The 16,847-nt window shown below is 51.5% G+C and overlaps 1 protein-coding gene across 1 annotated transcript; it reads left to right on the top strand.

Annotated features, from left to right (window-relative positions):
* Positions 1-88: 88 nt before the first annotated feature.
* Positions 89-16,754, top strand: COG4 (component of oligomeric golgi complex 4). Its single transcript, XM_076349448.1, has 19 exons — positions 89-235; positions 859-941; positions 1,667-1,781; positions 2,516-2,690; positions 3,311-3,504; positions 3,982-4,087; positions 5,379-5,536; positions 6,104-6,162; positions 7,554-7,687; positions 8,214-8,332; positions 8,725-8,891; positions 9,582-9,747; positions 11,918-11,980; positions 12,460-12,576; positions 14,242-14,334; positions 14,651-14,734; positions 15,084-15,185; positions 15,583-15,711; positions 15,966-16,754. Exons 1-19 carry the CDS (start codon positions 89-91, stop codon positions 16,098-16,100), a joined length of 2,346 nt encoding a protein of 781 aa, XP_076205563.1. The 3' UTR covers positions 16,101-16,754.
* Positions 16,755-16,847: the final 93 nt, after the last annotated feature.

Raw genomic sequence — 16,847 nt, 5'->3', positions numbered from 1 at the left:
GAGCCGAGCGGCCGCAAACGTTCAGGCACCACCTCGGGCAGCCCCGATGGGCCTCACGGCGGTATCCACGCGTCAGCTGCATCCCAAGATGGCGGCGGCCACGGCGCCGGGCCCGAGGGCGCCGGGGGGGGAGGGCGGTGGCTTGGCCGCCTCCGCCCTCTCCATGGAGCGGATTCAGTCTCTCACCGACCTGGCGGACCTGGAGGCCGCCTACAGCCGGCTGTGTGAGGAGGAGGTGTGTGGGGGGCGGGCCCGTGAGGCGGCGGGGCCTTCGGTGGGGCGGCCGCAGGGCCCCCGGCGGCGATCGGCTACGGCGGGGCGGGCAGGGGCGGTCCGGGGGGTGCGGGACGCGGCACCCCGGAGGCGTTCGCTGCTCCAGCCCCCTCCGGCCCGCTGCTGTGGTGGCAAGGAGAGCGGGTGCCTCGCTGCCACGGCTCCCCCAGTCGTCCGGATCCTTTTCAGAGAGATTAAATAGGGGCTCAGCCGTCCCTCGGGCCCGGTGGGGCGGCGGTGCCGCCCCCGCGGAACTGGAGTCCCTGAATCGCGGGCAGCTTGCAGATTCAGGGTCCTCGTGCATGGAAAGCTCGGCCAGGGGAGGAGTTTGTGGGTTATCTGACTTAAAAGTTGTGTGATGAGGTTTCCATAACTGATGCTTCGAAATGGCCTGAATATAAATATTTACAGGATTAAAATGAGAGCTTAGGAAGGATTTACTTGTCATATGAGCTCTTGGAAGCGCGAACACCTTGTGCTAGCTGCATGTCCTTGACTTGGATGTGTATCACTTGGTCTGTGATAAGTCGCTGGCCCAGAGGAGAGCTGAAGGCACACAAAACTTCCTTCATCCTTTTCTTTCAGAAAGTCGTGCAGGAAGAGCTGGATGCCCTCCTGGAACAGCAAAGCACTGTAGAGAACAAGATGGTTGCACTTCATCGCATGGGGTTAGTGATCCTCACCCTTTCCCCTTCTTTCTGCTTCTGCGCACTGTTCAGTATCTCCCTGCTTACTGCATGACGTGAAAATTCATTTCAGCGTTGTGAGGGAAGCACATTCATTCTCAGAAAATGTCAGACTTTAAATCAGTTTGTGGTAGGGAACAGTAGTTGGATCCTCATCCCCAGGCGCCCGGTTCTTCTCAGCAGCACTAACAGAGGGAACTGCTGCGCCCTCCCACAGACGGACCCATTTTGGCGCAGGCTGAGCAGTTCTTTGAAGGTCTCAACCCAGAGACTGTCAGGTTTCAGCATCAACGCTTGGGTCAGATGTCTTGTGTCAGGCTGTTTACAGGTGTGGACAAATAGTACTGCCTCTTCGTGGTGAGCTTGTGCAGGCAGTCTGGAAAGTCATCCTAAGTGGCCTCATGTCTAGTAGAAGCTTGGAGCACAAGTTTACAGACTTCATCTTCCACTTCAGAAGTGGGGAGTATCATAAAGCCTCGATGGCTCGTTCATGCCCTGTCTGGTAGCGAGAGAGTCGTTAGTCTGGCTGTGCAGCCTCTTCCAAAGCAGTCTGTTTGATTTTGATGCTTTGCTCCTGTAGGAGGGGCATGAAATGAGAGATACTGTTGCTGACAAGACAAACATTTGGGTTTGGAGGAAGAACCATCCTGCTGTTGCAGACCATCCACTTAATATTTGCATCTCATGTTCAATTCGCTTGTTTCCAGCCCTAATTTGCAGCTCATCGAGGGGGATGCCCAGCAGTTGGCGGGGATGATCACCTTCACCTGTAACCTGGCCGAGAACGTCAGCAGTAAAGTCCGCCAGCTTGACCTTGCCAAGGTGACTGGACCGAGGGAGTGTTTGGGACTTGCCACTGCCAAGCCATATTCTGTCTGCTCGGGTGCTCACAGCACAATAGAGAAATGTGCTTTTTTCTCAGTGGGCTGGAAACTGCTTCGTTCTTTGTTTTAGCATTTTTCTAGAGCTGTTAGGTAATGGTATCTTGCTGGGCTCCTGGATGCTGCAGAGTAAATAATGCATATGCTATTCCATATAGCGGCTGGTGCTCCAGCATCCCTTTCTGTCCCTGCAGCTTCTGGTAGAATATGGCGAATAAGCTGAGGTTGGTCTTCGTTAGCGCTCTTTTGTCAACTGTTGCAGCGCTGAGGACAGTGGAGATGGTCATTGTCACCCAAGAGTGGTCAGGAATCTGGGCTGTCATATTCTTTGTACAGTGGTAGGCTAAGAGGCGTCAAGTCCCGGCGCCCAGCACAACTGCTTAAATCAAAACAGATAATGTGTGGTTGTGTCTCTGCATGTTCGTTAAAGCGGAGTGCGGCCTCTGGGTTCAATCTGAGTTTTGACAGATAAATGCCGTTCCTCTTTCGGAGCCATTGGCCTTATGACTTTTTAAGTAGTTTGGGGTTTCTGCTTACGTAGTTGTTTATCGTGTAGAGAAGTATCGCATCGGTCTGTTTCTTCCTTCTCCCCCCCCCCATGCTGTCTTCCCCTCATAATTCTCTTTCCCTGGTCCAGCCTGCAGCAGGAAGCCTTACTGGTTGCCTTTCTTGCAGAATCGACTCTATCAGGCCATTCAAAGAGCTGACGACATCCTTGACCTGAAGTTCTGCATGGATGGAGTTCAAACAGCCCTGCGAAATGAAGATTATGAACAAGCAGCAGCTCATATCCATCGCTATCTGTCTCTGGACAAATCAGTGATTGAGCTCAGTCGTCAGGGCAAGGAAGGTAAGTACTGTTCCTAGGGAGAAGCTGGTAAGTCACCTTTCCGGTAGATAACTAGAGGCTGCATGATTTCCCATGGCAGATATCCTCAGCCCAATAGACAAAAAAGAAGATCTAATGCTAGCCAAAGATCTTAGTATATTATAGAGTAACATAGAGATGAACGTTTTTGAAGTGTTATTAGGTTTGAATTATCATTAATTGAAAGGAGAGTTCCGGGCACACAGCTTTAGTAGTATTTCAGGTGCTAACTAGGTGAAGGACAAAATGTTCAGGACAAAAGAAGTGAGGGAGAAGGCTCTGTCAGGGAGAACTGTTGCAGTGTTACGGTGTGCTACCAAGCAGAGCAACTGGAAATGGAGGAGTAAATTGCCTGATCCCTAAAAGAAATGTCCCAGTTGATGTGTTCGCATCCTCCATGCAAGACCACGACATCAGCTGTGTGTACATCACACACATACCTATCTTTCTTTGCCTGTAGGGGAATTCCAGTGTGTCTTCTGCCTTCTCACCCTAGGGCTGCACAGTGTTAGTCTCTCTCCTGGGGAAAAAAAAATTAGCTCTTGAAACAGTAGTAACATTGTGCTGTCACTTTTCCCTTTCTTGTCTGTCCTTTTGACCAGGGGGCATAATTGATGCCAACCTGAAGCTCCTGCAGGAAGCAGAGCAGTGCCTGAAGACAATTGTCACAGAGAAATTCGACACAGCTATGAAGCAGGGAGACCTGCCCCAGGTGGAAAGGTTCTTCAAGATCTTTCCTCTGCTAGGCTTACATGAAGAGGGGCTTAGCAAGTTCTCGGAGTACCTCTGCAAGCAGGTAACGGGTTCTGTGAAACATACTGTGACCTGTCTGGTCTCCTAGGGGAAAGCAAAACCCAGCCTCTGTCAACAGATGTTGTGGAAGGAGATCTTGGCTCTGGCTTGTTAATCTTAGAAACCAGCACTGGCCTTGGTGCATCTCTCTCCCTGCATTTTGCATCCTGGGATGGGCTTTCTGGTGTCTGAATACAGATCCCGCTGGCTGCCTGGCTTCTCCTTCTGTGTCTTGCTCTTTGTGCTTGCTTAAAGCTCATACAAGGGAGCCTGGAAAAAGAAGAATAAGTTTCTGCCGCTCCTTGATCCTTGAGTTTTCCAGAAGAGAGGAAAAGATCCCCGTTCAAAGGAGGAGCAACAGCAATAGCTCTTGCAATGGGAAGGCCAGCAAAAGCTCTGTAGGGCAAGGGACAGAGGACCACCCTGTGGGATGAAGAGTATCTTTGAGTGTTACCAGCTGACTGGTCCTGTTGTCACGCAGGTGGCCAACAAAGCAGAAGAGAACCTGCAGCTGGTGATGGGGACAGACATGAGTGACCGTCGAGCTGCTGTCATCTTTGCGGACACCCTGACACTCCTCTTCGAAGGTAATCTTCCTTTCCTCTTTGCTGATGGATTGAAAGTAGTCCATGATGAGATTGTCCATCAGTTTAAATGCTTTTAGTTTTAGCTCCAGGAGATCACAAAATGCCTCCTTCCCCTTTGAGCTATGGAGTGTCAGGCTAGAGGGACAGGGACGCAACTAATAGACTTTTTCCCAGCCAGGAGAGGGCCTTGCAATAAGCAAGCTTTCCTACGTACAGCTTGTGCAGGCACAAAGTGGATTTGCAAAGGATTTGTTGGCTTCCTCCAGGAATCAGGCTCTTCCTGTTTTCTGCATCCTCAAAACAAACGGGTATTCCCTGAAGGTTTCTTCAGACATGCAGCTCTCCAGACAAACAAATCAGATCCCTTAAGACTGAGCAGCTGTTGACGCCTCCAGGCCTGGCTCTTCAAGGAGGACCACGGGAGCTTGGAAGGAGAGAGGGAAGGGAGAGAAGGGAATAGGAATGCTCTGTGGGAATGTCGCCAAAGACAGTAATTGAGGTCCCATGGCGATTAACCATCTTCTCTATTAAGTCTGCTATAATTCCAGGTTGTACCACTGCCAAGTCACTCTCCCAGCCTGGCACCCTTGCTGCTATTGAAGGTCCTTAGAGCCGCCGAGGCTTTCTTGGTGGTAGCATCAAAAGAGGGGGAGCGTTGCTAACTCTTGGAGTAGAGAGTTTGTGAGAAGAAAGCAATGTTGTAGAGGTACCTCCTTGGAGATGAGCTTTTTCTCCAAGGAGGTCTTGCCTTTAATAATGCTTGCTCTCCCGGGCATCTGTGTGACAGATAAGAGCAGAGCTTTCCCTAGGCTGATTTTCCTAGCGCTGCTCTTCTCCTGTAACCTGGCAGGTGCTGAAAGCTGAGACTGGGTTTGGATGGCAGTTATGCCCCCTGCCAGGTTTAGCTCGTGCAGCTTTCTCCTGTGGAAGCTTCATACCTTCATACCTTGTATCTTGCTGGGTGGGAGGGCAGCTGACACACATGGCAGGAGCTCTCTTTAGGAAGAGAGATGGCTTCTACTCCAGGAGATTTGCACCGCAGCCTTGCAATAAACAGCAGAGAGGATGGAAGGTGTTATATGCAGAGAGAAGATGCCATGGAATGAGGGGTGGTAATGACAGGCCTTCAGTGAGGCGCTAGAGAGTGGCTGGACAGTCTAAACTGTTTATCTGGGGAGTGAATGATCCCTTGTTAGGTCCCGTCTGTGGACCTGCGTAGCTCTGCTCTGGGTCCAGACTGGATGGGAACTCCTGCTTGAGTCTCTCTCTTGCGCTTCCCCTCTCCCTACAGGGATTGCTCGCATTGTGGAGACCCACCAGCCCATCGTGGAGACCTACTACGGGCCGGGGAGGCTGTACACCCTCATCAAGCACCTGCAAGTGGAGTGCGACCGGCAGGTGGAGAAAGTGGTGGACAAGTTCATCAAAGAGAGGGACTATCACAGGCAGGTAAGAGGGGTGTGATGCTGCCTGACGCAGCCAACTGTGGCCTCCATCCAGCTCCGTGGGGCTCTGACTGCCATAGGGGTGGCAAAGTTTGACCTTGCGTATTGAGAGAAACCTTGCTTTATTCCATATATGTGCTGATGGCTGAAGGGGTCCAGCCTGTAGCTACCCCTTCTGTTGCAGAGAAGGATTCACTGGGAGCATGGTAAATGGACCCTGGGCACAGGATTCTTTGCTCTGCAAGTCTGTGGGGCACTTTCAGCACACCTTCCCCACTGTCTTGTTCCTGCTTCTGTCTGTTAGATGCAGGGCTGCTGTAACTGTCTCATGGTCACATACCTTGGTGCCTCTTGTTACAGTTCCCATCCCACCGCCCTTCCTGGCAGGCTGAGCTCTGTCTTGGAGGAGGAGGTGAACTGATGCGGTTCCCTTCTCTGGCAGTGCTTCCTGCAAAGCATTCCTATCGCCCCCCTGAGTAAGCATCTCCTTAGGCTACGGCACGAGAAGCGGCTGTTAATTCCAAGTCATCATCAAAGACTTTGATGAATCTCCCTTTTTTTGTGATTGCAGTTCCAGCAAGTTCAGAATAGCATGATGAGAAGTTCTTCTGCAGAGAAGATTGAACCAAGGTACAAAACAAAACCTCTTTTTGCTCTCTAACCTTCCACTCTTGAGCTGTCAATTAACACTACTTAGCATTTAGATAACTCTCCCGGTCTTCCAGAGGCTTTGTGGCTACTAAAGCATAAAATCCAATTGTTAGGTGCCCTTCACTGCCCTTTTATAAAGGCAGCTTCTGTGGTGGTGCTTCATTTTGCTTACTCGTTACTTTTAAGCCTTGGCCCTAAACATTGCTGGAGGGCTGGCAGTATCACTGCACATGAAGGAGTGAGACTTTACTTGCCTGTGCCCACTACCTTCTGATGGTCAGAGTACGGTCCTTGGAGCCCACGAAATGGAGCAGCATCCTGGGCAGATAATTTGTGACAGAATCGGGAGTAAATCTTTGGGTCTTATTTAATCTGTACTGCTGCTGCAGCAACTCTGTAACATCAGTTTCTTGCTAATGAACCGACGCGCTTTCAATCATCTCGCTCCTTTTCTTCTTAAGTATTTGCATAGCCCTTCAGTAAGGCCATTTGAAAGTGCACCCAGCCCTTCTGGCATTGCATGACTTCTAAACACGCCTTGAAAGAAAACTTACGTTCCTCGAGCAAGATCTGTCTGTGAGCCTGCATGACTAATTATTTCAGTGGTAATATAGAGATCCACTTACTATTTGCTCTGAGTAACTGTGCATGCATCCCAGGTTTTCTGAGCTTTTGCTTTTTCATCTGTAAAATAAAGATAATGGTTCCTTGTCCCACTTGTGTGTTGTGAGGCTTTGAGCAGGATTTTTAAAGTTCTTTTGTGCACGCTGATGAAAAAGCTGCTGATGTGACAGTCTTTTTTTTTCATAGTCATCTCTGATCTGAACACTCTGTTCTGCATTGTCACATGCTTTTTTGGTCTCACGTTTCCTGAGCTGTTGAGCTTAAACAGATTCTTCATCATTTTCAGAGAAACACATGAATCTGTGCACAAAAGCACGTATATGGCAGGGACCAGGCATTTCTGACACTGGCCACGTAGGGCTCACAGAATCATAGCAAAACCGAGGTAGGAAAGGACTGCTGAAGGTCTCTAGTCCAACCTCCCACTCAAAACAGGGCTAATTTTGAAGTTATAGCAGGTTGCTTAGTCTTGCAGTCCTTACTGCTGTGATTTTACTGTGGTTCTCACATCCATGAGGAAAAAAGAAAGCTTCTCTGTAATGATTTTTTTCAGGGCGTTTTGATTGTATGTGCATTCTTTGCACATACCAGTTATTCTGCTGAGCTTTGCCACTCGACGGCACAGATGGAAAGGGGCGGTATTGATCTCATAGTAAGAGAACAGAGAACACACTACTTAACTGAGTTAAATTAGTGCCTCTCCTTCCGTAGTCTTGCTACCTTGATTCTTGCTATGTTCCTTCCAGGGAACTTGACCCTATTTTAACAGAAGTCACTCTGATGAACGCCCGCAGTGAGCTCTACTTGAGGTTCATCAAGAGACGAATAATATCCGATTTTGAGGTGGGAGACTCCATGGCCTCAGAGGAGGTAAAGCAAGGTAACACCTTGAATACCAACACTGCAGGCTCTCTGCTCCTTGCAGCCAGAAGTGGAGATATGTCTGAGTTAGTGGCAGAGCAGAGTGACATAGGATCTGCAAAGACGCTTTGGGAGCGCTCTGTGGAAGAGGATCGTGTAGCCTGGCCTCCCCAAACCTGTTTTCAGCACTGGTTGTTCCCTCTAACAGGGAAATCAACATTAGGAATGACTGCAGAGCATAATAAACAAGGTCCCCAAAGAGAGGGAGGGCCCTTTGGTCACTGCAGGCACAGATCCTAAAGGTGGGGGCCACAGGGAAAACAGGCTCAGGGTTTTGGTACTCTGTGGAGCTCTGGAAATCACTTTTGTCACCTGCAAAAGTCAGCTCAGCAATTTCAGCTCCACAGTTGAGGCCTGTGATTTATTCCAGATTGGGCTTTGCAGGTGTGTGTCCGTTGGGTACCCATGAGACAGGCAGCAAGGGGATTAGGTGGAACTGCTTTCTGGCACTTGGTCCCTGGTGATGGTTCTCTTGTGTTCTGTAGAGCATCAAAAATACCTGGACAAGCTCCTCAACAACTGTCTGCTGAGCCGCACCATGCAAGAGCTTATTGGCTACTACATCACCATGGAGGAATACTTCATGAGGGAGACTGTCAACAAGGTAGGGCTCAGACCGCTTGCAATAGCCTGCGCTCTCTGCCAGCGGCTGAGACCTCTGCGTGTGCTCCACAGTCTTCTGCTGAGCATCCCTAAGGAGGGAGATGAGTACGTGGCAGGTCTGCAGTTGTTGGGAAGGTCTTTTGTTTCCCTTGGCTTTGAAAAGCAAGTGGTTGTTTCTGAACTTTGACTCCAAACATACCCCTGAGTATCTTCCAGAGCCAGATCTTCCAGGTCTACGGGCTACTGAAAACTAGGATGAGTGGTGCCAGCCCACACATGGCATGGTTCAGCTCAGGGTGAAATGGGCAGGCTGGCAGCTGGGTCTCACAGCACTGCTCTGAGAGGGCACCTTCGCTCGCTGAGCTCAGGGCACTGAGACAGCTTTCTTTGCAGGCTGTTGCCATGGACAGCTACGAGAAGGGCCAGCTCACCTCCAGCATGGTGGATGACGTGTTTTATATCGTGAAGAAGTGCATTGGGCGTGCTCTGTCCAGCTCCAGCATAGACTGTCTCTGTGCCATGATCAACCACTCCACCACCGAGCTGGAGTCTGACTTCAGGTAATGAAAATACACCAGGTTCGTTGTAACTTGCCTCCACCTCGCATTCTGCAAACAGTGTTTGCTGTCAGATGGTCTTCCTTGTGTTCTCCGCCTTTGAACCTCTGGTTTGTCATCTCCATGGAAGCTGCTCCTGGGAAGCAGCATCAGGTGTGGTGTGGGAAGCTGGAGCTGGGCGTATTTTTCTCACAGTAGTGGTGGTCACCTGTAGGACAAACAGACATAAAAGAGAAAAAAGCAACTTCGTGGCCCAAAATCCCTATGAGACCGAGTCACCATGTAGTGTTGGAGTGCTACCCTGCTTGATGGTACACGGTCACCCCTAATTGTTCTCTGGGTTGCCTGTGAGATTGCTTAGTAACTTGAACTTGGGGTGAGCCTGCAGAAATTGTCCTGCTCCTGTTTTTCATCCCAACGTGGGAGTGGGGAACTGTGACTGAAGACAGCAGACAGCTGCAGGCAGGATTTTGGGGAAAGCTCAGAAACTGGGTGGTTGTGCTTTTATTTCAGCCTTGTGTCCTTTAGATGCTGTCAGGAGATATTTGTCAGCCCTCCTTTGTCCCTGTGACGTTCCACTTACCTTGTTCAGGTCACAGCTCAGCCAGGGTGCTGTCCCTTGTCACAGAGCACAATTCTGCTGCGGCTTGCGGTATTTGCTCTAAGCCCTGGTATGTTCTGCTTGCCCCATAGGGAAGTTCTGTACAACAAGCTGAAGCAGGGCTTTCCAGCCACGACCTTCCAGGACTTCCAGAGAGGGGTGACCAGTGCCGTGAACATCATGCACAGCAGCCTGCAGCAGGGCAAGTTCGATACCAAAGGCATTGAAAGCACTGATGAGGCCAAGCAGTCCTTTCTGGTGGGTTTGGTGGCTGTTCTGGTGTAGAATGAGTTGGGGTGAGGGGAAAGACAATGGGGAGCTCTTGGGAACAGGACTGGTGCGACTGTCACGTTCAGAGAATCTGAAAACCCGTTCAGGCGTAGTGGGTGGCCTGACTTTGGATGTCTGGTAGATGCTTCTACCTCACCTTATGTTTGTAGGGCTTCCATGCCAGGCCTGTGCAAGTATGATCCTGTGACTGCCTCTTAGGCTGCTGCGATGATGATTCCCTCCAGGCTGGGGAAGAGTCTGTGCTCTTTTGAGGTGTCCCATCAATCCTGTTCTTCACAGGCTCTGCACAAAGGTGGTGGGAGAGTGTCTCATCCACACCTTCCTCTAGATGAGAAACTTTCCTGGCCCAAGCTCGGGGCTCCTTCATTCTCGCTTATCAGATCAGAGAGTTTCCATTAAAGTAGGGTTGTCTGCTTGGCCTGCAAGATCCTCCTGTTGCCTTCTCCCAACAGCAGCACTGCAACTCTCCGCATGCTTGAGCAGGCCAGAACACGGCAGTGAGCATTAGAGACACCTTGGAGAGCATTTGAAGGGCCGTCGCTCCTGTCTTCTGCAGCATAACACATCCTTCCCCATGGTGGGATGCTGTATAAACCTTGCATTGTGGAAGAGATCTCGCTGGGAGAGCAACTCTGGATCTGCTCTCTCCTCTCAGCCAGCCCTGCTGTTTGAGCAGACCTGTGGGCAGAGACCCTGAGAGCGCTGGAGAGGGGCTGGCTCACCCTGACTCGTCTCCCTCTCTGTAAGTTGCTGTGAACACCCGGTGCTGAAGAGGCTCCTTGGGACTTTCACTGTACAAGGAGAGAAGGCAACAAAGGGAGCAGGAGGGACTGAACTCTTTTCATTCTTGGCCAGGCGGCCAAGAAGGCCAATGGCATCCTGGCCTGTATCAGAAATAGTGTGGCCAGCAGGAGTAGGGAAGTGATCGTGCCCCTGTACTCGGCCCTGGTGAGGCCGCACCTCGAATACTGTGTTCAGTTTTGGGCCCCTCACTACAAGAAGGACGTTGAGGTGCTGGAGCGTGTCCAGAGAAGGGCAACGAGGCTGGTGAGGGGTCTGGAGAACAAGTCTGATGAGGAGCGGCTGAGGGAACTGGGGTTGTTTAGCCTGGAGAAAAGGAGGCTGAGGGGAGACCTCATCGCTCTCTACAACTCCCTGAAAGGAGGTTGTAGCGAGGTGGGGGTCGGTCTCTTCTCCCAAGTAACAAGCGATAGGACGAGAGGAAATGGCCTCAAGTTGCGCCAGGGGAGGTTTAGATTGGATGTAAGGAAAAATTTCTTTACTGAAAGAGTGGTGAAACATTGGAACAGGCTGCCCAGGGAAGTGGTGGAGTCCCCATCCCTGGAAGTATTTAAAAGATGTGTAGATGAGGCACTTAGGGACATGGTTTAATGGACATGGTGGTGTTGGGTTGACGGTTGGACTCGATGATCTTAGAGGTCTTTTCCAACCTCAATGATTCTATGATTCCATTCTATGATTCTATGATTAAATTCTTGGTTACAGGTTTCCGCATTTCTTGAAGCAAAGTGCTTAAAACATCAGTTCTCCCACTGGAATTCCTCATTCACCTGTCAGCTTGCCTCATTTCCCTGTCTGCACAAACCCCAGCCTTATACTGACATTTAGTTCAGCTTCAGCAGGTAGAGAACAGTCTGTTCGGTGAAGAACAGACACTCATCTGGCAGGAGCGGTGCTGATTCCTCCTGCCTAGATACAAATGCCTTCCTGCCTCCCCTGCTTCTCTGGACACAGCGTATAAACCATCACCTCCAGCCACTCCTGGTCTATTGTTCTTCATGACACAGTCACACATCCTCTTTTCCACCAGTGACCCACAACCAGGGCTTCACTGCAACATTGTGGACAGAACGAGGAGGAGAAGTGGCGTAAACTAACTCAGGCTTTGTACTAACTGCAGGTTCAGCACACGTGCTCCGTTACTGTAGTTCAGCTTCATGCAGCTCCGTGAATCTGCAGTGCTTTGATCACACAGTAGCATCTCTGTCCCCTTAAATATTTGCATTTCAGCCTGTAGTGTGTGAGCTACATGGAGAAAATGTAGGGACTTGGGGCTGAGGTGCTGGGAAATTCCAATGAATTCTACTTGGGTTTGTTTTGTTGTTTTTTTTTTCAGATGACCTTAAACAATGTGGAAGTCTGCAGTGAAAACATCATGACCCTAAAGAAGACTTTGGAGGTGCGGTCTGGATTCTTTACTGTTTTTTTCCATAATCAAATTTGTAATATCCTCCCTTGGGGGGGTCAAATAAACCATCTGGACTTCGCTATGCCCAAATTCCTGAGGTCTTTGACCTCCAGCCTTAGGAAAGCAGTTTTGAGCTGGCAGAGCAATCTCCAGCTGATACATCAGCAGCAGCTGGAAATACCAGTTCCTCCAGCTTGATCAACCCGGCACAGGCCGGGAGCCAGTGGAATAAAACGTGCATCATTGAGAGGTTGTGGTTCTCTGGTGCTGGGCTAGATAGCCCCTGGCTCCCATTCTTGCTGTCCTCTCCCCAGCTGGAGCCAGCAGCCTCTGCCTTCACAGGGGCAAGAGTTTGGCACCTGTCCTAGCCTGCAGGTGTGCTGGTGGGCAGCCAGAGCTCAGCAACGTGAGGGGATAGAAACTGTCCGGGTTATTAATTTGCAACTTGCTCGTGGATCTCTTCCCTGCAGAGCGACTGCAGCAAACTGCTTAGCCAAGGCTTTGGGGGTGAGCAAGCGCAGGCCAAGATTGACAGCTGCCTCTCTGACATGGCTGCTGTCTCCAACAAATTTCGTGACCTGCTGCAGGTGAGTGTCTTGCCGAGTTGCTGCTGGCCTCCAACACTGGCTGGCCAGTGTCTTCAGGGAGAGCTCAGGCAGGAATCATTTCAGCCCAAGGCCTGGGCCACGTCTGACTCCGGGAGTGCTGGGTAGGAGCGCAGGAGGGAGTAAATCAGTCAGCTTTGAGGCATGGAAACAGATCCAGCCTGTTTGCACAGCCGCACCAGCTGGCAGCTGCATAAAAAGCACTGGAAGCAGCTGCAGAGCCAGGAGGAACGTTGCTCCATTTGTCCTCGCTCAGCACAGAGTCATAGTTGGTTCAGCATTTTCAGGAGAAGAAATATTAATAGCATTTCCATCTCCTCTGTTCTCCCTCGTGGCACAGCATGTGTTCAAGTTGTCCAGAGCTTCACTAGGTAACGCTGATGACAGGCTGTTGGTAGAGAAGAGCTGCTCCTCTCTCAGGTTTCTTTCTCCTTTCCCAAATGGAAATACTCCCCGGCAGAAGGCTCTCTGGCTAAATCCACTGTCTCGTGTGGCATGCTGGGGCCTGTTGCCCTGAAGTTTCACAGTGGTCTCTGGCAGGGGAAGGAGCAGGAAGACCTAATACCTCCTGTGGAAAGAAACCAAGCAAAAGAGAATATTTTGAACCAGGTTTGCCATCAGCTTTGTACTTCACAGAGGGGCCAGACCATTTTTCGTTTGGCTTTGCAGTTCACTGCAGCCAGATGCCTTCAGACCGGTGTTGTCAGCAAACCCTCTTGAGGCTTGTGGTCAGTATGGAAACCAAAGAGCTTATCAGTAAGGAGTAAAACTCTCCAGTCTAGCTCTACTGCAGTATTAAAACTGGCTGCAAAGCAATCAAGAGGCTGAGCAGCAAGCTCCTGCGCTGCCTGAGTCACGTGCACATTGAATTTGCCTTGGAAAAGGACAACTGCCGAAAGGGCCTGCTCAGAAATGCCAATTTTAGTTAAAAACTTCCATCAAATGCCAGGCAGTATCGGTACCTGAATAGTTTCATGCTGGGTGAGCTTTCTTGACATCTTGCTGAGCCAAATGGAGCTGGTTGGCAGGAGAGGGCTTTCAGAGAGCTCTCTAGCATCGAAGCGGACAGAACAGCCTTTGCTGACAACCTGCTGCTCGGGGGAGATGGCGTGTGCCGGGGTTATGATTAATTCAGGGAACTAACTGTGGTTATGGCTTTTATCCTCCTTTTAGCTTCTCCTACTGAGCTAAGCTGCGCTGGAGGTGGGAGGCATCAGTCAAGTCCAATCACAGTATCCTCCTGGCTGGTGCTGAGTGGAAAGGCTGGTGTTTGTGTCCTTCCCTACCCTGATGGGATGTCAACTGAATGCCTCTCTCCTGCCAGGAAACCTCTGTAGCTGTGTGGGTGGGGGGGGGGGGGGGCAGGGAGGAGCACGAGCCCTTCAGACCAGGCTGCAAGTAAACACGACGGCAGCTTCTGGGCCAACATCTTTCCTCTTCTTGTCACGGATGTCCTCAGAGCCCTCCAGCACCGGGAGAGTGTGGGATCTGGGACTTCTGGGTTCAGTTTCCTGTGCAAGTCTGTGGGTCGGTTTCCCCAGCTTGCAGTGAGGATGGGAGGCAGCACAAGACAGCCTGGCTGTAAAGGTGTGTGCCGTTGGACGTTAGCTGTGCTCAGTCACTCTATCTTCTTCCTGTCCCCCTCAGGAAGGTCTCAACGAGCTGAACAGCACAGCCATCAAACCCCAGGTGAAGCCCTGGATCAACCTATTCCTCTCCGTCTCCCACAACATCGAGGAGGTAAGGCTCAGCGTTCTCTGCTTCCAGCCGTACTTCTGCGCTCTCCATCTTCTGCTCAGCAGCACAGTCAGAGCAACGGCTGTCTCATTCCCCTCAGTTCTCCACTGTTTCCTCGGCACAGAGCAACAGTAAAATACCCAGAACTTGCTCTGCATCCCAGCCTGGAAAGGGTCATTTCACTCGAGAGGAGCTTGAGAAAACGGAAGGGGTGCAGTGCTGCTCCAGGAGGGACCTCCCTTCCTGTCCTCTGGGCTGTTTGCTTTGCTGCTGTTCACAGCAGGCCACGTAAACAACCCTTTTTGTATTTCAATGTCAGGAGGAGTTCAGCGACTATGAAGCTAATGATCCCTGGGTCCAGCAGTTCATCGTCAATCTGGAACAGCAGATGACAGAGTTCAAGGTGAGGGGGAGAGAGAGAGAGGGAAGGAGGGAGGGAGGGACGTGGCAGCCTGCCAGGCTTTGGCCAGACCTCCACGTGGCATCTCCCAACTCTTCCCCTGCTCAGGGGAACGACGGACAGTGATGTCCTCCGGTGCCTCGCAGGGCTCTTAGAGACCCAGTCACCCCCTTCTCCTGCAATTCTCAAAGCCTACTTGCAAGCCCCACGTACGTGGATCACTTCTGTGGCGCTCTCCCACTCGCTGAGCCTGCAAGTGATGGGTCTTTATTTGAAAGCTCTCATAGGCGTGGGTTTTGTGGACCTCTGCTCAGTTGTTCCTGACAAGAATGACACAGGTTTCTGCTTCCAGGCTGGACTGTCTCCAGTGATTTACGATACCCTCACTGGTCTTATGACCAGTCTCATAGCCATCGAACTGGAGAAAGTGCTGCTCAAATCCACCTTCAGCAGGGTAAGCGGAACACTGTCCTCTCCCCTGTAGTCTGGCTTGACTGCCAACCTTCTACCAGGAAACCCTCAGTAAAGGGATGGGGCAGGGCAGAGGCAGATTTTACACTCAAAGAAGCTCTGCCACCACTGGCGGCCAGCTCAGGGGGAGACCTTGCGTTAGCACACACAGGGAGAAAGTGTAGTTTGTGATGGGGCTGGGAAGAGCTTGCATCAATAAGGGGGCTGGCTTTTAAGGCAGGTCTGAACATAAGCCAGTTTTAACCTGCAATAAATGGTCTAACTGGAACCCTCCTGCTCGGGTTCCTCCCCCTGCTCCCCTGTAACTTTCGTTAATTGTGTGTTTGGCACAAACCCTGGGCCTGCTGGGAGAGTTAACAGAGCTCCCCCGGTCCCCACAGCTTGGCGGTCTGCAGTTTGACAAGGAGCTGAGGTCTCTCATAGCCTATCTCACCACAGTCACCACCTGGACTATCCGCGACAAGTTTGCCCGTCTTTCCCAGATGGCCACCATCCTCAACCTGGAAAGGGTGAGCTGCGCTTTGTCTGCTTTCACTGGGGGATCGCGGGAGCCCCAGCTGGACTCCACGTGGATTTACTGGGCTCATCCAGACGTTGTCACACCTACGGGGTACGGAGCAGCTGGGAAAGTTGCCCCATGCCTGATGGGTGTTTGCCTGCAGGCGTGAGTGGCAGGAAATACCGTGACTGTAGCCAGAGTTTGAACTTGCCTGCGAGGGCGGTTGCTGCCAAGTTGTCTCCTGCAGCTCTCCTCTTTCTCCAGGTGACGGAGATCCTGGATTACTGGGGCCCAAACTCCGGCCCGCTCACCTGGCGCCTTACTCCTGCCGAGGTCCGGCAGGTGCTGGCTCTCCGAATCGACTTCCGCAGCGAGGATATCAAGCGGCTGCGCCTGTAGTCGGTCAGTGCTTGGGTCAGCACCGCGCTGGAGGTAACGGCAGGACGGCTGCAGCCCTGGAGCCTGCCCAGGTCCTGCCCTGGGGCGGGCTGGCTGTTAGATGGTGTGGGGATGGGGTGATGTCTGCCCTTCTGCTCGTGTTCCTTGGTGCAAAGGGCTTTCCTGGGCCTGGGAAGAAGAGCTGCCATCCTTTTGTGTGAGCAGAAACAAGGCAGCAGAGGAATCTCTCACGTTGAGAGCAGCGTGACACTATTTCTCAAAACACATACTTGTCTGAGGGACAAGCTTGTGCTAGCTCCCGCCTCCCTTCATTCTGCTGCCCTGCGGGAGGCCTCAGGTCAGGAAATTTGGGGGCTGTTGTGGTGTGGTTCAAATATGGGTCAGCAGAGAGAGCTCTGCCCGTGCTGCTGGGCACAGTTGCGTTCCTTCTGTGCCACCAGTTTAAGGGTCAGCTACTGGAGTCCTACAAATCCTGAGCCCTGGCTCTCTCCTGGTGGCGATGGGGACCGTTCTGTTGAAGGGAAAAGGAATGATTTCCTTGTGGGGAGGGTGCTTGGAAAATCCCTAGAAAGCTGCTGTCGGAAGCGGGGCTGCGTCCCTGCTGGCTTGCTGTGCCCTGTACAGCTACTCTGTAAATAAACCTCGCCTGGCAGAGCAGCAGCCTCAGGTGGTGTGTCTGTGGGCCCGGAGGGAGCTGCAGGACAAAAGTTATGCACCATTTCTCCTCTTCTGCCCTGCGCCACGGCA

The sequence above is a fragment of the Aptenodytes patagonicus genome, chromosome 11 (genome assembly GCF_965638725.1).
Source record: "Aptenodytes patagonicus chromosome 11, bAptPat1.pri.cur, whole genome shotgun sequence".
NCBI lineage: Eukaryota > Metazoa > Chordata > Aves > Sphenisciformes > Spheniscidae > Aptenodytes > Aptenodytes patagonicus.
This window is presented reverse-complemented; position numbering and strand designations above follow the sequence as displayed.